The 17,916-nt window shown below is 39.1% G+C and overlaps 1 protein-coding gene across 2 annotated transcripts; it reads right to left on the bottom strand.

Moving 5' to 3' along the window:
* Window positions 1-192: 192 nt before the first annotated feature.
* Window positions 193-17,427, bottom strand: pdcd4a (programmed cell death 4a). Of its 2 annotated transcripts, none has more exons than XM_088301913.1 (11): window positions 17,117-17,427; window positions 12,383-12,685; window positions 9,210-9,307; window positions 6,018-6,125; window positions 5,369-5,590; window positions 4,664-4,761; window positions 4,366-4,480; window positions 2,510-2,617; window positions 1,288-1,398; window positions 1,056-1,195; window positions 193-720 (listed from the first exon to the last, which is right to left on the bottom strand). In XM_088301913.1, the coding sequence occupies exons 1-11, from the start codon at window positions 17,160-17,162 to the stop codon at window positions 669-671; spliced, it is 1,401 nt and encodes a 466-aa protein (XP_088158039.1). In that variant the 5' UTR covers window positions 17,163-17,427; the 3' UTR covers window positions 193-668. The 2 variants fall into 2 exon arrangements, with proteins under 2 accessions (XP_088158039.1, XP_088158038.1); XM_088301912.1 differs by having other exon boundaries at window positions 6,012-6,125; window positions 17,117-17,425.
* Between the last annotated feature and the right edge of the window lie 489 nt (window positions 17,428-17,916).

Raw genomic sequence — 17,916 nt, 5'->3', positions numbered from 1 at the left:
AAAAAAGAAAAGACATTCAAGGGAAAACACCTTATCTTTCCCACCCCCTTAGACCATTTATTAGACTAACAGAGGAGGCTGGTGATGAGAAATATGCAACAAATGTTATTAATGTATGGTAAATGTTTTGGTGCACAGCTTCTAATTATATACTGCTGGTAAGAAAAAAACAACCAGAAAAACACCAACAAATATCATGTTGCCTTTTTTAATGAACGAAATATTTTTTTATACATATTCAAACTTTGGTCAACATGTAAAACAGATGGAAAAGCAGTGAAGTGTCAATGTTGTACGAAACCATCTCAGGAACAACTGAATAGAAATGTCCATAAACTGAAACGACAAGAGGCTAAACACCCAAATAGCAGGTCCACTTCCCTTATTTTTGCAGCAATGAGTTATTTTTTTGGTGTGAAAAAAAATACAAAAGCTGAGACAAGAGGTGTCAACCGGAGAAACAATGAACATTCTTACAAAAACATCAACAGCGGTGACCAAGATGAAGGGAACTGGCTTCACTTTCACGAAGGCTGCTGTGTGTGAAGATGCTGATGTGATGATGTAACCAGGGAGAGGAACTGAAAACTGCCAACATGTCCTGATGAAACGTGGACACACAACAAGAGCAGCTGCCTCCTCCTGTAGATCCTCTTCATCGGTCATATTTAGTTTTTAATCGTGCCACCATCGCCTTCACTTACCATACGCTTGCGCCCTCTAACGGAGGAAAAATAAAGACATGTTGGTTGAATGAAAATAAAATGACAGAGCCACCATAGACGATGGATCCTCAATTTTACCTATACTGAAATAAAAAAAATAAAATAAAATAAAAAAAAAATAAATAAAAAATAAATAAATAAATAAATAAATAAATATATATATATATATATATATATATATATATATATATATATATATAGATAAATAAAAAACCATATCGCCTAGAAATTTTAGCGCTTATTCTGACTCGTTCTCCTGCCGCTCAAGTTCAGGAGGTCCATCGCGCAACTTAAAATTGAAGGTAGGGTTTATATATCTACTAAACCAACCTGGAGGGACATGCATCTCTTAGCTGCTTGTTGATGACCGATTCCTGGTAGCAGAGGTCCACAAACGTCTCCATGATGGTGTGGGCGTGCGGCACGTCGAGATTTATTTCGGGGAGCTCGTCGTAGACCCGCTGGAAGCCCTGCAGAGGAAAAGGTTAACAGACATGTCTTAGCTAATGGGTAGTGGTCAATGATCGTTCTGATCATCTTCAGAGAAGACAAAGAGGCTGACCCTGTTCATCTGATCCACAGTGAGGTGGCCAGTTTTCAATAGGGATTGCAGCAGCTTGATGATCATGGGGCTGGCTGTGTCCCCTTTGGATTCAAGCACCATTACAACAGCCTGAAAAATACAACACAAACGTGCATGATCTATGGTCACATTTGATTCTTGAAATCGACAGAGAGGCCAGGACATTTGTAGTCGATGAGATATTGTAATTATTCAGATAAAAAAAAGTTCAGTTCAGTAGTGCTCTGCTTCTTTGCTTTGAATCAATCATATAGAGGGTATTTGAATTTGTACTCAAAGACAGCAAACTGGAAATCAACTTTCTTTGATTATATCAGCGAATATATTGATTATCAGGAAACATATTAGACACTACTCGATTAAATCGATTACAGAAGTTAACCCATTTTTGCAAATTTTTTCTTTTTTAATCTGAGATGCAAAGTTTTTTTTTTTCCGCTGAGAAAATAACCTAACGCACCTTACCAAACTAAAAATGTCCAAAAAATAAATAAATAATGAACACACATAACTAACCCATTATGTACATTCCGCCATCTCATGGAAAAGCATTTCATTGTTATGCTGGCATAGACAGATGAATTAAATACTTTATTTGTAATAATTTGAAATTTTCTGACAAACTACGCCAAATTGATTACTTCCCCATGGCACATGTAATCTCTCAGTGAAATAATGTCCCACTCGGGTTGTGAATCACTTGCATTAATTAAACACATTTTATCCAGTTTTGATATTTAAAATATTTTCTGGTTGTTTTTAAACAAGACAATAATTAACTTTGCAAGAGTAGCTTGTGCATTGTGAAACATTTCACTTCAACATTTTACAAATTAATATTCAGGAACGGCCAGCCACAAACGGACTGTTCCAAGACCGGAGGAGGCAGGGACATTTATTTCTATAGACGCTCTGCCACCCAATGTTCTATTTGGATTGATCAGTTAGGACTCATACTTGACAAATGAGAGTGTAGTCCCTGCCAAAAACAACAAACAGTCCTTGGCATAGAACAAAATCAAAGGATATTTTATTCCAATTTTTCTTATGCACTTGGCAGAATGCAAGGGGATATTTCCAGGTGCCCCTGTATGAACTAATCAGATCCAATATCGGCCGCATTTTTTTCAGCTAGCAAATACAGGCTTCCACACACTATGTACAAGTGTATTTTGTCAAACGGAGGTCGTATATTTGATACCTCATAGACGAGCTCATGGTGGAAATGGGGGACCTCCAGTTCTCGCAGGCAGCGCTCAGCCTCCGACACGTCGCCTGAGGTCAGGTACTCCTTCAGAAGAAGGTTCATCTGGAACAAAAAGACATCCTTGGTCAGAGTTGAAGAACTTCTAAGTCTGTGTGATCTTTCGAGAGGAATTTGCAGCAATTTCCTTTGGCATTCTCCTTTGAATACTTCAAAATTAAAATCTCACAAAGGGCAGCATGTCTTTGGTCAAATGCTGTTCAAGATACAGGAAAGTGGACACATATTTGCTGAGAGCAAATTAAATATGTCAACCCTGGTGCCAGAAGTATGTTTATCGCTGACATTTTCAAGCAAAAATGTATTTTTGGCCATTGGATCATCACAAGACAAGATAATTACAACTGAGGACACGCCTCACCTGGGGCGTTAATGTGTCATTTGAGGTTTTTTGCAAAATGTACTTTTTGAACTTGAGAGTGAGTTATGCCCTCATTGCAACCGAAACAGGTCAAAGTCAATGTCCACCTGACTTTGACCTGTAAAAAAAACGATTTCAAATAACCCAAACAGCGAGTATCAAGTGGTTTTATGTTCAATTGGTTTGGCGATATTTTCATGCAAATAAGAAAAAAACATTATTTTGGGTCACTGTCTCAATATGGGGATATACTGACAAACAAATTAGAGATCTGGCAACCCACAAGGTTTTATATGAGGTATGACTTGATATGAATTGTTGCGCATTGATTTTCTTTTAAGTGGCTTTTTTTGTCACGAGTAAACTTGAACCCCTGACTTCCCTCTACAGGCCAGATCGCCATTCAAAAAAAATTAAGTGAGCTGTTATACAGTACAATACAATAAAATACAATTTATATAGTGCATTTCACAACAGCTGCAGCTGTAACAAAGCGCTAATACATGTCCACCATGCTTTGACCGGCAAAAAGCTGCAATGAATCCACTGAGCAAATCATTTAATTTGGTGACATTTTCAAGTCCCCCAAAACATGTTTTCTGGTCATTGTGTTTTAATATGTGGGCATAGTGATAGAAATATGAATAGATCGTGAAAACCGACATCAGGAGCTTTAATATGACAAGACTTGAGTTTTGTTACACAATGACCTTCTATATCAAGTGTTTTATTAATTACAGCTCTGGAAAATCCTCAACTGGGCCATCAATCAGGTATAACTTCATGTGGCGTATTGCACCTAATTTGTTTTATTTTTTACCTACCAAAATCTAATAAACCAATAACATTATTTTCTTATTTAGAGGTAACAATAAAGACGTATCAAATGAAGAAAAAAAATCTAAATGGAGCCCTATGACCAATGTGGGGAATGATACAACAAGAAAAGAAAAAAAAAACAAAAGACAGTCCAGAGAATTCCAAGACATGCCAATGATTGAATAATTATATGGAAGTTAAAGCAAGAGGCAAGGATGCCAGAAACCGGAGAGGTTTGTGCAATGCTGCAATGATTGAATGCAGTGCTTTCCGTTTCACAAACATCACTCACTCTTGCGTAACTTACCACCGACTTCACGCGGCGACACCCAAATTCGCAGCACCGGAAATTCAATTCAAATAAGACAGCTCAAGCAGTAATCGCTGAAAAAATGGCTCTGATGTGCAGGTGTGTGTGCGCGCCCCTGCATTTAAAAGGCACACATCCCTGCGGGGGGAGGCACTCTGCTGCTGACAAAGCAACAAAGCAGAGGCCAAAACGACTTCTGTTTGTGTTGCAAAATGTCCACATCAGACCGTGGCAGTTCGTACACACACTCGAGTGTCACCGAGGATGCAGCGGCATGGCAACAGGTCAGTGGGACAATCGTACCTCTTTAATGAGATGTTTGACAGGTCTGAGGCCGCCGCCGACACCCCACACATTGTCCAGACGCACCATGGCGCTCTTCAGGGACAGCAGCACGGCGGCGCGGTCCAAAGCCACTCTGACCACAACCAAAAATAGAATTAGAGCAGAAAAATAGCACCAACAACATAAAAAAAAAAAACACGTGCTTTTTTTTTTTTTTAATAGAAAACCCCACTGTAGCAGCTGCAAAAAAAAAAAAAAAAAACACACACACGTTCTTCATATCAACTAATAATAATTTAAAGAGCAGAATGTTCACCTGGCATGGTCACAGTCCACTTTGCCTTTGTAGCAGTCCAGAAATGACATGGGAAGGACATGATCCGCTATGGCTCTGGCTATAAACTGGCCCAACATCTGGCATACGCAAGAGAAAAAAATAAAATAAGTCAAATGACATTAAAGCAAATGCACAGGCAGTCAAATACAATTTTGAAATACAATAATTTGTTTGGGGGGGATATCGCACAATTAAACTTATGAAACCTTTTAATGCACTTCCTCCTCACATTTATATGAAATGCAACATAATTTGTAAATTATGTGGAATTAAGAAAACAAATAATTTGAGACAAGCTCCAGCATATTTCTGCAAGATTAAAATCAGTTTTTAAAAATGCATATTTAAATTGTAATTTATATTATTAAATACAATAAATCCAAAATATGTCTCTTGTGGCGTGAGTAAGGAAATTGTGCCTTCATGTGGTTCAAATGTGAACTCTGAATACTAGAAAAAAACCTGCAACAACAACAACAACAACTACTCTGTCTTCTTAGTATTTTCCGACAGTCTTGATGCCCTTGTGGGACCACACTGCCTTTCACAGGTCAGTACAGTCTAGTACTACACCAGTAGTTGTGTTTTTCACACACACACACACACACACACACACACACACACACAATACAATACAATAAAACACAACCAACTCAAGGCTCAATTTATGGATGCAGCATGTACCTGCGGAGCGTCAGGCGTGTCCAGTATGAGGTCGGGCAGCTCTTTGAGCATTTTATCGAAGGCCCGTGCCATGTCGCTTTGTGTCAGCACCTTGACGGACAGGTCGGACAGCAGGCGGGAGGTGAGCTCTCGGTGGCTGGCTTTGCCTTCCAGGGACAGCGAGACGGCCACCGAGGAGAACTCGTACTTGTGGGGGCCCAAGTTGAGTTCCTTCAGCAGCATCTTAGTGAACAAGCATCACTGTGTTAGCGATACACTTGGACGCAACATTAGGTACACCTGGAGGCACTGCGTCAAGAATTGGGCCGATACAAACATAATAGATCTGAGAGGTATTCTTATCGTTCACTGCCAGCCAGTTTAGATCATTTTTATTGTTTCCCCCCCCCCCCAAGACCCACAAGATAACGTTTTAATCAATTATTGTATTGTATGCAGTATAAATCTACCAAATGATTTTTTTTTTTTTTTTAAATCCGTACACAAACACAGGTAGTGGAGTATGTTTACAGCAACTTAATAAAATACAATATATTATCATTATTCCAATTATTTGTTCATTACAAATATATTTGCTTATTTATTTATACCAGCAACATGCATAAAAGGTTCAAATGATCACTCAAATTATGTTTTCACTAACCTCTACCTCTTTTGTGTCACCATGTTCAAAGTATTCCTGGACGATGGGGTTGACCATTTTCCCCAAGTCCCTCTCGTCCACCTCTGGAACAACTTTTGCATAGACTGTGTCTCCCTTTAAACAACAAAGGGGTGAATGTTTTGATACAAATCTAAAAGACAACTACACGCAACAAAACTCAATCACATGGTCATCTTCGTTTTTCAATGCAGGCTTCAGCGGGAAGCGTTAAGGGCAAATTTAAAAGGGAAAGATGTATAAAGAATAATATGATTAAGTCAAAAGAAAAGTCAAACAAAAAAATACTGTATTTTCCAGACTATAAGTCACACGTTTTCTTCATGGGGTGGCTGGTCCTGCAACTTACACTCTGGAGCGATTTCTACATCAAATGTAATTTCACAGACAGCCACGAGAGGGCACTCTAAACAAGTGCACCGATATCTCCTAGTCCTCACAAAGACAACTGTGAACGATTGAACACAAATGTCTCTCAAGATAATCATATTCTGGAGACTACAGCTGCAAGTAGTGAAATTTGCAGCTGAAAACCATCTGGAGCAGCAGAGAGAAAGTTTGGAGTGAAAGAAAAAAACTTGTTTGGGACTGGCAAAAGCAGAGGTGACTTTTACGGCGATGAAGAAAAGAGACCCCAAAAAAATCAATCCTATATTTCTTGAACACGTAAGAAATCAGAAAACCGGAATAAATAAAAATGAATAAAACAAACATTTCTAAGTATTTGACATTTTTAGAGACACTTCACATTTAAAAATAAATAAATAAATGAATCTGCAGCTGTAATCTAATGTTTTTAAATGCAAGTACTTGAACAATAAAATGGTATACAGTGGTGCTTTGAGAACAGAGTGATCCGACTTACATATGAGCCATCATTCGATTGATTTTTTTGTTTTGACTTGCAAACACTAACTTAAGATGCAAGCGATTTATGGCGTTACTAAAACCAATTCAACTCAGTTTATGAGAAGCAGCAGTTTTTCCATTATCTGAACAATTCATCTAAATTGAGCCTTTAAGCAGTTGAATGCCATTCCCAGTTTAAATGTACTGTAAAACTAAAGAAAGAGACTTACACATATATTGAAAATAACCAACATGTATTGGCTTAAGAACTGCGTCTGCTAGCTTGATGCTAACATATAATTGAAAATCCCATCGACATGCAAATGGTTAGCATTGAGAGTTACGGTTTTAAAACCCTTTTTAAGCAGCAGATGGTGGATCATGTACTCAAAAGCAAGTATTCTTTATCCTCTGTGAACAATGACTAACATTACAGCAAATTGCTGAGTCAATCATTATTAACCCATCTGACAGGTTGCTATAGCAACATCATCAGAACGGAGGTGTCGTCCAGTTCGTGTCATGTTCGACATCACCACTCCGAACGTCAACCTCTACTGTATGCCCGCCAGTTTCAATTCTGGATTGGACAAAGTCTATTATACAGTACTGGCTGCACCAGTACAAGGCTGGTACACACGAAGGAGCAGCACAATGACATGGATTGCAGCATTAAATCATGATGCACTAATTGTTTAATACTTCAAATTCAATCTATGTCTCCTATTACCCCATGTTTTGATAAAGTACAATAATATAGAGGGAGTCGTTTTCTTCAAAAAAAAAAGAATAAATAAAAAGATAAATAATAAATAAAGTGATTACGATATAAGCTTATTAGAACTGCCTAACCTTCATACTTTGTGCTGAACTGTCTGAACTCTTCCAAATTTAACCCTGACGTTTATCTTTACAACTTGGAATCCTCCCAAGGACACAGTGACCTTGTGTTTCAGGCAATCCCCTTGATCAACACCCAGGCCATTTATTTGTCAGTACCAGTGTGTCCCAATTCCCTATTGACACTGCTCCGGTTCCACTATGTTCCAACATCAAGGCCGAAATTACACTGTTATCAACATTTTTTTTTTACTTTGATGCAGACGCCCCATTCCCACTCTACATTCTTTTACCACCAAATTGACCCCTTGCTTGATAAGGAGGTTAAAGATTGAAAGGTTCTGCTGATTGACATGTGACAAAGCCACCTGGATTACAGATCATGTGACGTAATGGCGGGGACTAAGGATATATTTACACCATTTTTTTCAGACCAAGTGCGAGTACAAGTACTTAGCTTTCAGTATTTGCCAATACAAGAAACTGATACTTGATAATGCCATTCTATCCAGCAATTTTGTACGTATTTAGTGTGTATAATGCATTTTATTCTCAGCCAATCATGAGTAAATATAAACATAACTATTGCTGTGTATGTTTCCATGTCGTTTGGGGAATAATATTTGTTATGTAGAGGAGAATTCAAGTAAAAAAAAATGTTCAGAACAATATGGTCTATGTCAGTGGTTCTCAACCTTTTTTCAGTGATGTACCCCCTGTGAAATATATTTTTTCAGCCAAGTACTCCTGAACCAGCGCAAAGCATTTTTGGGTTAAAAAAAAAAAAAAAAAAAAAAAAAAAACTAAAGATGCAATCAGTGACTGATTTTTTAAACTTTATTACCGTTCAAACTTAATTTGTATTGGTCCACAAAAAAATAATCAACAAAGTGTCCTTTGTGGATCATAAAAGAGATCTGTTATCAGGTCTTCAGCGTTAGTAAATTGCTTTTTGGCTTTAGGTACGAGCAACGACACCACATAAGAGGCTTCGGCATCATATTTTAACTTGATCTCGATTGTTTCCTCTTGTTACCAACGTAATATCCATGTTTCATCTCAAGATGGCCCTGCAGATGCACTGGCTTCATGCAACTGTTAGCAAGATTCTCCCCACAGATAAAAAAAACCACAATGCTTCCGGTTTGTTGCAACGTGTGGGTGTAATTCTCTTCATTTTGTGTTACATTTACTGTAAACTTCAACTAGGGATGGCAATATAAAGCTTGAAGTGACTATTTTTTTTTTTAAGAGAACTCAACGACCCTAGCTTGGAGCAATTCTCGTGGCATACTTTGATCTAACAATCCAGAGTGACAGTCGTTCATTATCTTAATTCCATTCATTTGACCAACAGATTTATACTACATAGACGAAAATATTGGGACACCTAGTCATTAGAATCCCAAGTTCTCCTTTTGCAACTGGGGTGTAAGAATCCCAAGACTTCTGCAGATATGCTGTAGCCTAAATGCATTCATTTATGCTAACCTGAGCAGATTCATCGTAGTTGGGGTCCTGCACATCAGGTTCCTCGTCCTCATAAACCATCCCAGCAGCACCCCAGACACCTTTACCGCCTGCTCCACCTGAGAAAAAACAAAAACAACCAACAAACGGTGGTCATCTACAGGAATAGAATTGAGTGTTTGGAACATTGCAGGCAGAGGTGGGTGGTAATGCACCACAATTAGTAAGCTTTTGGATAAATTGCACAACGGTGCCTTGAGATACATTCCGTGGCCACAATCCTAACTAAATCACTCATATCGCAAATCATTTTTACCTGTCGAAATGAATAAAAATGCCATTAATCTATTTCAGCCTCTAAGAAAATGAGAAAAAATAGCACTCTATCATAATGCACTTCATAAAACATACAGTAATGATGCAATTAAAATAAATACAACAAATAAATGTTGTCTCACTTTGCGTCAATAGAATGGCCATTGTGTTTCTGCCTGTTTTGGCCACCAGGGGGCAGTATAAGATAAACAAAACATTGACGGCAGTATAATATAGAGTCGCACCTTTTCTCAGTGCAGAGGATAAAGAATACGTGATTTGAGTATAATTACAGTACATCTTGTCTCGCACTGTTTGTTTTTAAATATCGGTTGCATTAAGGGTAACATGGGTGTTTTCCATTATGTGTTAACATTAGTATGAAGCTAGCAGACAAAAAGCTGACCCACGTATTTGTTGGAAATACCCAACATGTAATTCTCCTAGTTTTATGTTTAGTTTGACAGTAAATTTAGCAGAGAGTGGCATTTTATTGACATCTCTGTTGTATTGCTTTGTGCAATCGATTTGTTTCGGTTCCTCGCGAAGACTTGTGTCTCAGGGGTCACATGATTGATTAAGTCCAATACTTATCTAGTGCTAACCCTTTTCTCACATATCAAATGATTACACTGGTTGATTATTTATCCACAAATAATTATGCACCGTCTTTAGTTTCAAACCATTTCTGAATACTGAGGCAAAGTTGGTTATTATCTGCTTTGTACAATATTTGAGACGTTTTAAATTGATCTAAGTCTTGAAATTTAAAAATCTTTAACTTGATAAATAATTGATTAATAAATCGTATAGTCCTTTTATGAAGTTTATAGATAGGCTGTGGATTTGTTTTATATGCATTAATCCATATCTCCACGCAATAGGTCAGGTTAGGATGTGATGAACAATATAATGTGTATGATGATTTTTATTTTATGTGTTTTTTTTTAGGAGATCTTTGGTTTTATAAAGGATACCTATAGTTTTAGACATTTTTAGAGCCAACAACGCCAAGAAATTTAATTTCATTTATCCATGGAGACTTCTGCTGTTAAAGTGTATGATTGATAATTGATCTTCCGTTTTTATAATGACGTTAAATTGCTCATTGTTATAATGTTTGCAAACAGAGTTATTCTGATAGAAGTGATTGTCCGGATCAAGGTTATTTGCAGGATCTAATGTCTTACGTTCAACATATGGAAATGTGGTTTATTTCTTCATTGTGCATTATTGTCATCTTTTCGGTTTTTTTTATTCATTTATTTGTTATTTACTGGTTTTGTTGTTCAGATTTAATGATTGACCAGTCTCAAATTTCTGCCTGTTTTACCAATCCAACATAACCACTGGCGATATTTGACTTTATTTCACCAATCAAACAGTCACATCACCGCACGCAGTCTTGGCCGCCCCACACAGAAGCCAAATTTTCAAAGTGACTCATTTGTGGGGAGTGTGGCAGAAAGAACAGAGGAACAGTGTGTGGTTTGCAGCCAGAAGAGGCACAACAACACCTGGCTTCACATTCAGTCTATGATTACTTAAAACAACATGCGAACACGCCCACACACATGAACACACTTTACGGACACATTGAGATGCCTTGTTCCTGTTTTTCTGAGCAATCGCTGCCGAGAGAGCTAATTGTGCACACTAGAGTTTCGCAAGTGAGCACAAAGTTAATTAACGACCATTTCTGCCTGACTTTACCTCAATTTATGTTATTTTAATTGAATACGTTGTAGCTTAAGTAATATTGTTGGGTGTTTGACGTTTGTGTTCTAATTAAAAAAAATAAATAAATAAATACGAAGTTAATGACTAGTTCATTATTTCTTTTTTTTTTCTCCACTCAAGGCTTCTTACTTCCTCATTTCATTATCTGTAGGACTCATTTTTAGTTTCACTTGATGAATCTAAAGCAAAGTGATCTTAAGTACAATTTTGACTATGCTATTCACCTCGGACTGTAATTTACGAGAGGAATCTACGTTCTCATAGATTTTCTGCATAATTTGACAAACAACTAATTTTATACTATAATAAAACTTAGGTACTAATTTATTAGTTTGTGTTTATTATCCATCCATCCATGATCTATACCGCTTCTCCTCACTAGAGTCACGGGGGGCGCTGGAGCCTATCCCAGCTATCTTCGGGCAGTAGGCGGGAGACACCCTGAACTGGATGCCAGCCAATCGCAGGGCACATAGAGACGAACAACCATCCTCGCTCACATTCATACCAAGGGACAATTTAGAGTGTCCAATCAACCTGCCATGCATGTTTTTGGAATGTGGGAGGAAACCGGAGTACCCGGAGGAAACCCACGGAGGAACATGGAGAACATGCAAACTCCACACAGGATGCCCGGAGCCAGGATTGAACCCACGCCCGATGCTGTCACACACTGGGATGCCATCGCGCTAACCAGTCGGCCACAGTGCCGCTTGTGTTTATTAATAATGTTTTATTTCAGTAGTTCATTTTGACTTCATTGATAATAGATTTTTTCCAATTTTACAGATATTGGGTTACATTAATGGCAAAAAAAAAAAAGTTTTGAAAGGATTTATCTTTTTTTTTTTTTAAATCATGAAAAAAAGTCACTTAAACTGGGGTGTGTAGAATTTTTGTATGAACCGTATAGCATCACATTAGGCATAGATGATGAATTTTTGGGGCATAAGATTTATCTTTTTTTTTTTAAATGATGAAAAAAAGTCACTTAAACTGGGGTGTGTAGAATTTTTGTATGAACCGTATAGCATCACATTAGGCATAGATGATGAATTTTTGGGGCATAAACTTACTTACTTAAAAAAGAAAGAAAGAAACTGTCATACTGCAACCAACTTAGCGGCTCTGAAAAGTACCTTTTTTCGGCAGGCCTCTGCCTTTGCCCGTTCTGGATTTGCGGTCATTGGTGGCGACTTTGCCTTTTGGACTGTTGGGGTCCGCGGCGACGGTGTCCCCCGACTCCGAGAGGGATTCGCTGGTGGAATTGCGGGATGACGATTTGCGCAGCCGCCGCTTGGCCTTGGCCTTGAGCCTGGCCTCGTGCAGGGCCTTCTCCTGAGGCGTCCAGTTGCCGTTCACCTCCGCCTCGTTCAACTCATCTTCATCGTCGACGATGTAGTGACGCTCCGCCTCTTCTGGCTTGTCGCGAGGAAACGTCCCTACAAGTTGTCAAGTCAGTGAGAATGTTAATGAAGTTGCATGTATGGCGGCAGGGAGGAGTCCAACTGCCACATTTCAGTTAAACTATGGAGCGTGCAGATGCTACCGATAATGATTCTCGCTTGTCCAGCTTCATACTGCACTGCCTCAAATAACCACTGCTCCAATTGAGGCTGTTGCTCATTTAACCACTGGGAGCCACGCCAATAATCACTTCAGCTCAAATTGACAGCTCCTTCAATCAAAATACTGCCCCACCCTCCACAAAAAAAAAAAAAAACAAGTTTGCATAAACACCTCTGCAATGTTTGATTACATCATGTGTTGCAGTAGACGTTCAAAGCACATTTCTCAAACTTTTATTTAGCTGGGGCATGTATTTTACGTGAGAAAATCTCACGGGACAGAAAAAAAAGTCATTTACACCCAATTAATGAGCCCCCCTATCCCAAAAATTTTTTTTAAAAAATAACATTTTCATTTTTAATAAGGAAAAAAATAGTACTCAATAATGTTGTACTTTATAATATGAAAACAGAGTAATAACAAGCCAATGTGGATGTTTTGATTCAGATTCCAATATGGTAGGATGAAATTAAGACAACCTATTAACTGCCCAAATCATTTAAAAATACGTGTTTACAATAATACAGGCAAAACATTTGTTGACTGTTTTACAACAGTTTAAAGGTCACAACTAAGAGAACATTTTCAAAAAAAGAGTAAGGAAAAAAACTGCCATTTTTTGAGGGGGTGAATGTATTTAACTTATGCTATTTGTTGTGTTAAAATAAAAAATATAATTAGGCTGATATGTGCCAATTTTAAAAGGGCTACTATGGGCCGATTATATCAGTCAACCCAGTAATCGACCAGGTCCTAGTTCTTAGAGTTGTTAAACCTTTTTTTCGTGATGAAATGTTGATTATTTTCCAAACTGCTGCTCATGGTGACGTGAGTTGATATGAATTTACTGTCAACATATGGCTCTTGTATCAAGGTTGTAACAGTTTTTATACATTATTTTCATTGCATTTTAAAAATTCTTCGTTTTAGTTAAGTTTTTATCTGTTTTCAATTTTTTAACCTACTGTATACGTGGAGCATTTTTTGAGTGCAAGAAAAGAAAGTCACTGTTGTCTGTGGTGCATCAAATTTTAACAGTATTGTTTTGTTTTCACTTATCAGGGACTTCAAAATTTTGAGGAAAGACTCTATAGAGGGCTCCCCTCTCCAGTGCAATATTGTTGTATTGCACTGGAGAGGGGAGCCCTCTAATCTCGTTGCACACTTGAGTACAATGACAATAAAGGGATTTCTATTCTATTCTATTCTATAAGTGAGTTACAACAACAGGCAGGACTGGTGTGTTCCTGCAGGCGTGGGAGGAGGGGCAGAGCAAAGGGAGAACACATGGTCAAGAAATGCTGACGCCTGTTTTTCTCTTATGTCGCTCTCGTCCTTGCACCGTCGGCTCGTAGCGGCCGACCTGACTACATTTGGCATGATAGTGGGTCACGTGACTGACTCGGGCGCGCCTAGAGGGGGTAATGAATACTTCTGCAGAGCCCCAAATGATAGTGTGAGCCTTCACTGCGCTATATATTACTGGAGGCTGGGAAGAAGTCCAAAGCACAATAAAAATAAATCCAGACTCTTAACTCTTCCCAAATGAAATTTCATAGAAGGCCAACGGTGGATTTCACTGAATTGTAGTCCAAAGAACAAATGCAAAAGAAAGCAACATTGCCGAACCGACGACATAGCACGTTTAACTCTTTACAGCCACACCCAATGTCTCCGAAGAGCATAAACAAGCACATTCCCCTTCGCTTGTTCCTTCCCTCCCATATGTAGGTCACGCGGCCTGTCACTGGCTGTAAATTAGGACTCGACCAACGGCCCTGTCCCAAAACACATGGCCAACCACAATCAGGGTTCAGTGGAGAGCTGCGGGGGAGGAAGAAGAAAAAGTTTTGCCGAAATGAGAGCTGCGCAACAAGTGTTCAAGTCAGACAACTTCTGCAGCTGTTGAAAACGTTGCTGTTGCACTTAAACATAAAGAGCCTAAAACGGGAGTAGGCAACCGGCAGCACGTGGACCAAGAACGTTTGATTAGGTCACACAATACTAAAACAAAAGCAACTTTGTCGAAATTACAAGTGGAAGCATGAATGGAAGGGCTGTGGAATTAAGTCAATGAAATGTGGAAAACTAGAATCTGTGGGTTCAAATTTAAATGGTGTAAGTTTTCTTTATTAATATATGGAAATTTTCTTCAATATGGCGATTAAATATGCGATTTTTTTTTTTACAAGGTCTGCCTCACACGTACTTTTTAACAATCACCCAATAAATTACTCTGCATGACAATAAACAATATCAGATTTATTATCTAAAATGTTATGAGTTGTTAGGTTAGGTGTTCACTAAAATAAAACGCCAAATGAAGCAAGAATAAATAAGAAAGAGTTTATCGACTTCAGTTAAGAGTTGGTACACCTTGACTCGCAACAAATCATAAATTAGATTAGAAAAATAATGTAAAAAAAAATTCAGCGCTTTATCGCTTTAACTTTTCATGTTTTATCAAACAATGATATGTAAATGTGGACTTCATTTCTTTAGCACTGAACTTATCTAGACATAAACCATAAATATTACAAATAAAGCCTAGCGACTGACTGAAATGATGCCAGTTCAGATCTACAATGAATTGATTGAGAAAAATGTTACTTTACGTACCGCTACACATGCACACAACACGATTGCAATTTGTAACAGACGTGACCACGTCACATTCACTTGCTGCATGGCAGCCAGGGAGATAGAGCGGCACCGTTTACGGATTTGCTTTTATACAGCGTTTACAGGAGCCGCGCTAGGGAAAGGAGCAGAAGGTACACACAGCTCCCCTTTCAAATAACATACTACAAATCGACTCGACTGTACGTCACACATTTTTGTGGAGCTGCTTTAAACGTGACATTTGCCCTACAGTTTGGATTTGTACAGTCAAGTGAGCTAATGACACAACTGGTATGCAAACTCGACACCTTCAGCACACACACGACGTGGCCCGGATGCAAAGGCCTTTATCATGCAGAAGGAAAAGTGGTCACTATTGACTGACCACAATCAAACTGTTATATGTGGGAGGATTACTAGAAAGGTGTTTTAATGCATGCATGTATTAAGGCTAAACAATTTTGATATCTGATTTCTCCATGATTAGAATAATATTAAAATGTCATTTTCCATCAACTCCTACTGGCATCAACTGTTATTTATGTTTAGATTCTTGATCCTTTAAGTGTCTATTTTAGGTCTGGCATTTAATTACAACTGACCCTTGTGGCACTATTACAATATGTTCTTCTCTGAGATGCTGTGTTTTTTGTTCAAGTAGACAACTGCACCCAGTGATCAAATACAGCATCCAATAAAATATTTCAATATAAGACAGCAACCAAGTCATGTTACTGGGGTTGACATTTTAAAGTTTAATTTGACCAATTGAATTATTTTTTGCCCCTTTCTCCCTTAGTGAGCAAGAGGATGTTTTTGTTCATCTTGTACATCAGTTTGACTCACTGCTGCATATTGTGTGCCCCTAAATTCGATATTGGTCAGGATATTCATTGGAACATGCACGGATGGTATTACACAGGTAAGGAAGCGCTACAGTCCCAAAAATCGGTGTAGCCACAATTCAGACCATCCAGCAATTTCATTTGATGTTCATCCATCCTAAAATATATTTTTAACATCATTTTCGCAACGCCAACGTGTCAGTCAAGTCCCCCTTTAGCCCAGGAGAGGATAAAAGGCTGGACGTGTGCCTCGGAACATGATTAATCCGTGTCTGATTAACCGAACAACCTGCTGGTTATGCTGCTAATAACACATTCCTGCAGTTTACATAACATTTCAACGCACTGAAACGCGCAAATTATATAAGCATTCCCTTTGGATACTATCGTAAGGCTACACGTCTGACGTCAAGAGCACGTAACGAAGCTCGGACGGGTCCTTGCATAACGTAAAATGTACATTAACTCTTGTTTTGGATTTTGGAACACCGTTGCGCGAACGCAGGCGGACATGTTTGTCAAGGCGGAAGTGAGTGCTCCGAAATTAGCCAATCAGGAGGCGAGGAGTATTAAATACTGGGAAAATAGCCAAACAATGTGCGTGAAGCGAGTCAGTAGGATTGCAAACTTATTTTGGCATGTAAAACGTTTAATATTACGTCATCCTACAGCGATGAGTGGAAAAGTGCTTGTGGTGGTGGGTGTCTATGGAGCACATGGTGCAGCATGCTAGCCGTGCAGCCCATCCCGTGCATGGACAATAGTGGGGGGCGCCCAGAGCATACCAGCATTCCCCAAGAAGTGGAGGTCGAACCCCCGACACAAGCACAGACTCACCGTCTGCTTGTTGAGCCGAAGACCGAGCGTCCACTTCGGTCGCCATGGCGAGACTCGGCTTGATTAGCGGGATAACAATCCCCCCACGCGGGTTCTGTAGTCTATCTTTCTTCCTTAGTTCCGCCAGGAGAGAAAGAAAAATAACTCAAAATCGGGGAGGCGGAACTAGCTTAGAGTTTAGCAGTGGCTGTGGCGAGAACGGTACGAAAAGACGAGCAGGTGGACTCTTGCAGCCGAGCACGTTTGTGCAGCAAGATAAACAAAGTCTGTTTTTAACTTGGAGAGCAGCGAGCGCGGTCACGTAGGCGCGCGGAGGGTGGGGGCTGGGCCTTTCCGACCAATCACAAGCGGGAGGGGGGGGGTGCTCTGTCGAAAAGAACGCACTATGTATCACTTTTACTACCTGTTTCGTTTTGAGTACTGTACGTGTAACACTATTGCACGATAGCAGATCTGGCGATTTGGAAATACGCTATTTAAATTCACACACGCACGCGCGCGCGCACACACACACACAAAAGGGTGGCAATTTAAAGTGGCCTTTAACACGTGCGAGATGACGGTAAAGCACGTCCGTGACGTGTTGTTGTGGTTCGACTTCTCACCAGCAGGTGGCAGCGTGAAACCAATTTACGTCGTGTTGTTGGAGATTGTGCCGGGGGTCAAAGTATGGCTCGTGGCCCACATTCCCGTTCTTTTATACGGTCCAAAGAGCATTTGGATATATTAACAAATGTGGCTGTTTCGCACTAAAATCTGTATATTAAAATGTATGAATACATTTATCTCAGGAAACAATT

The sequence above is a fragment of the Idiotropiscis lumnitzeri genome, chromosome 8 (assembly GCF_059441095.1).
Source record: "Idiotropiscis lumnitzeri isolate Australia: NSW breed Sydney's pygmy pipehorse chromosome 8, RoL_Ilum_1.0, whole genome shotgun sequence".
Classification (NCBI taxonomy): domain Eukaryota; kingdom Metazoa; phylum Chordata; class Actinopteri; order Syngnathiformes; family Syngnathidae; genus Idiotropiscis; species Idiotropiscis lumnitzeri.
Note: the sequence above shows the minus strand (reverse complement) of the source record. Positions and strands in the feature narration are given on the sequence as shown.

Coding starts and splice junctions, on each gene's coding strand:
- pdcd4a (XM_088301912.1), bottom strand. CDS start 17,162: ATGGCGACCGAAGTGGACGCTCGGTCTTCGGCTCAACAAGCAGACG. Junction 9,308..12,382: donor CAGAGGCCTGCCGAAAAAAG/GTACTTTTCAGA, acceptor GTTTTTTCTCAG/GTGGAGCAGGCGGTAAAGGT. Junction 6,126..9,209: donor ACTACGATGAATCTGCTCAG/GTTAGCATAAAT, acceptor TGTTGTTTAAAG/GGAGACACAGTCTATGCAAA.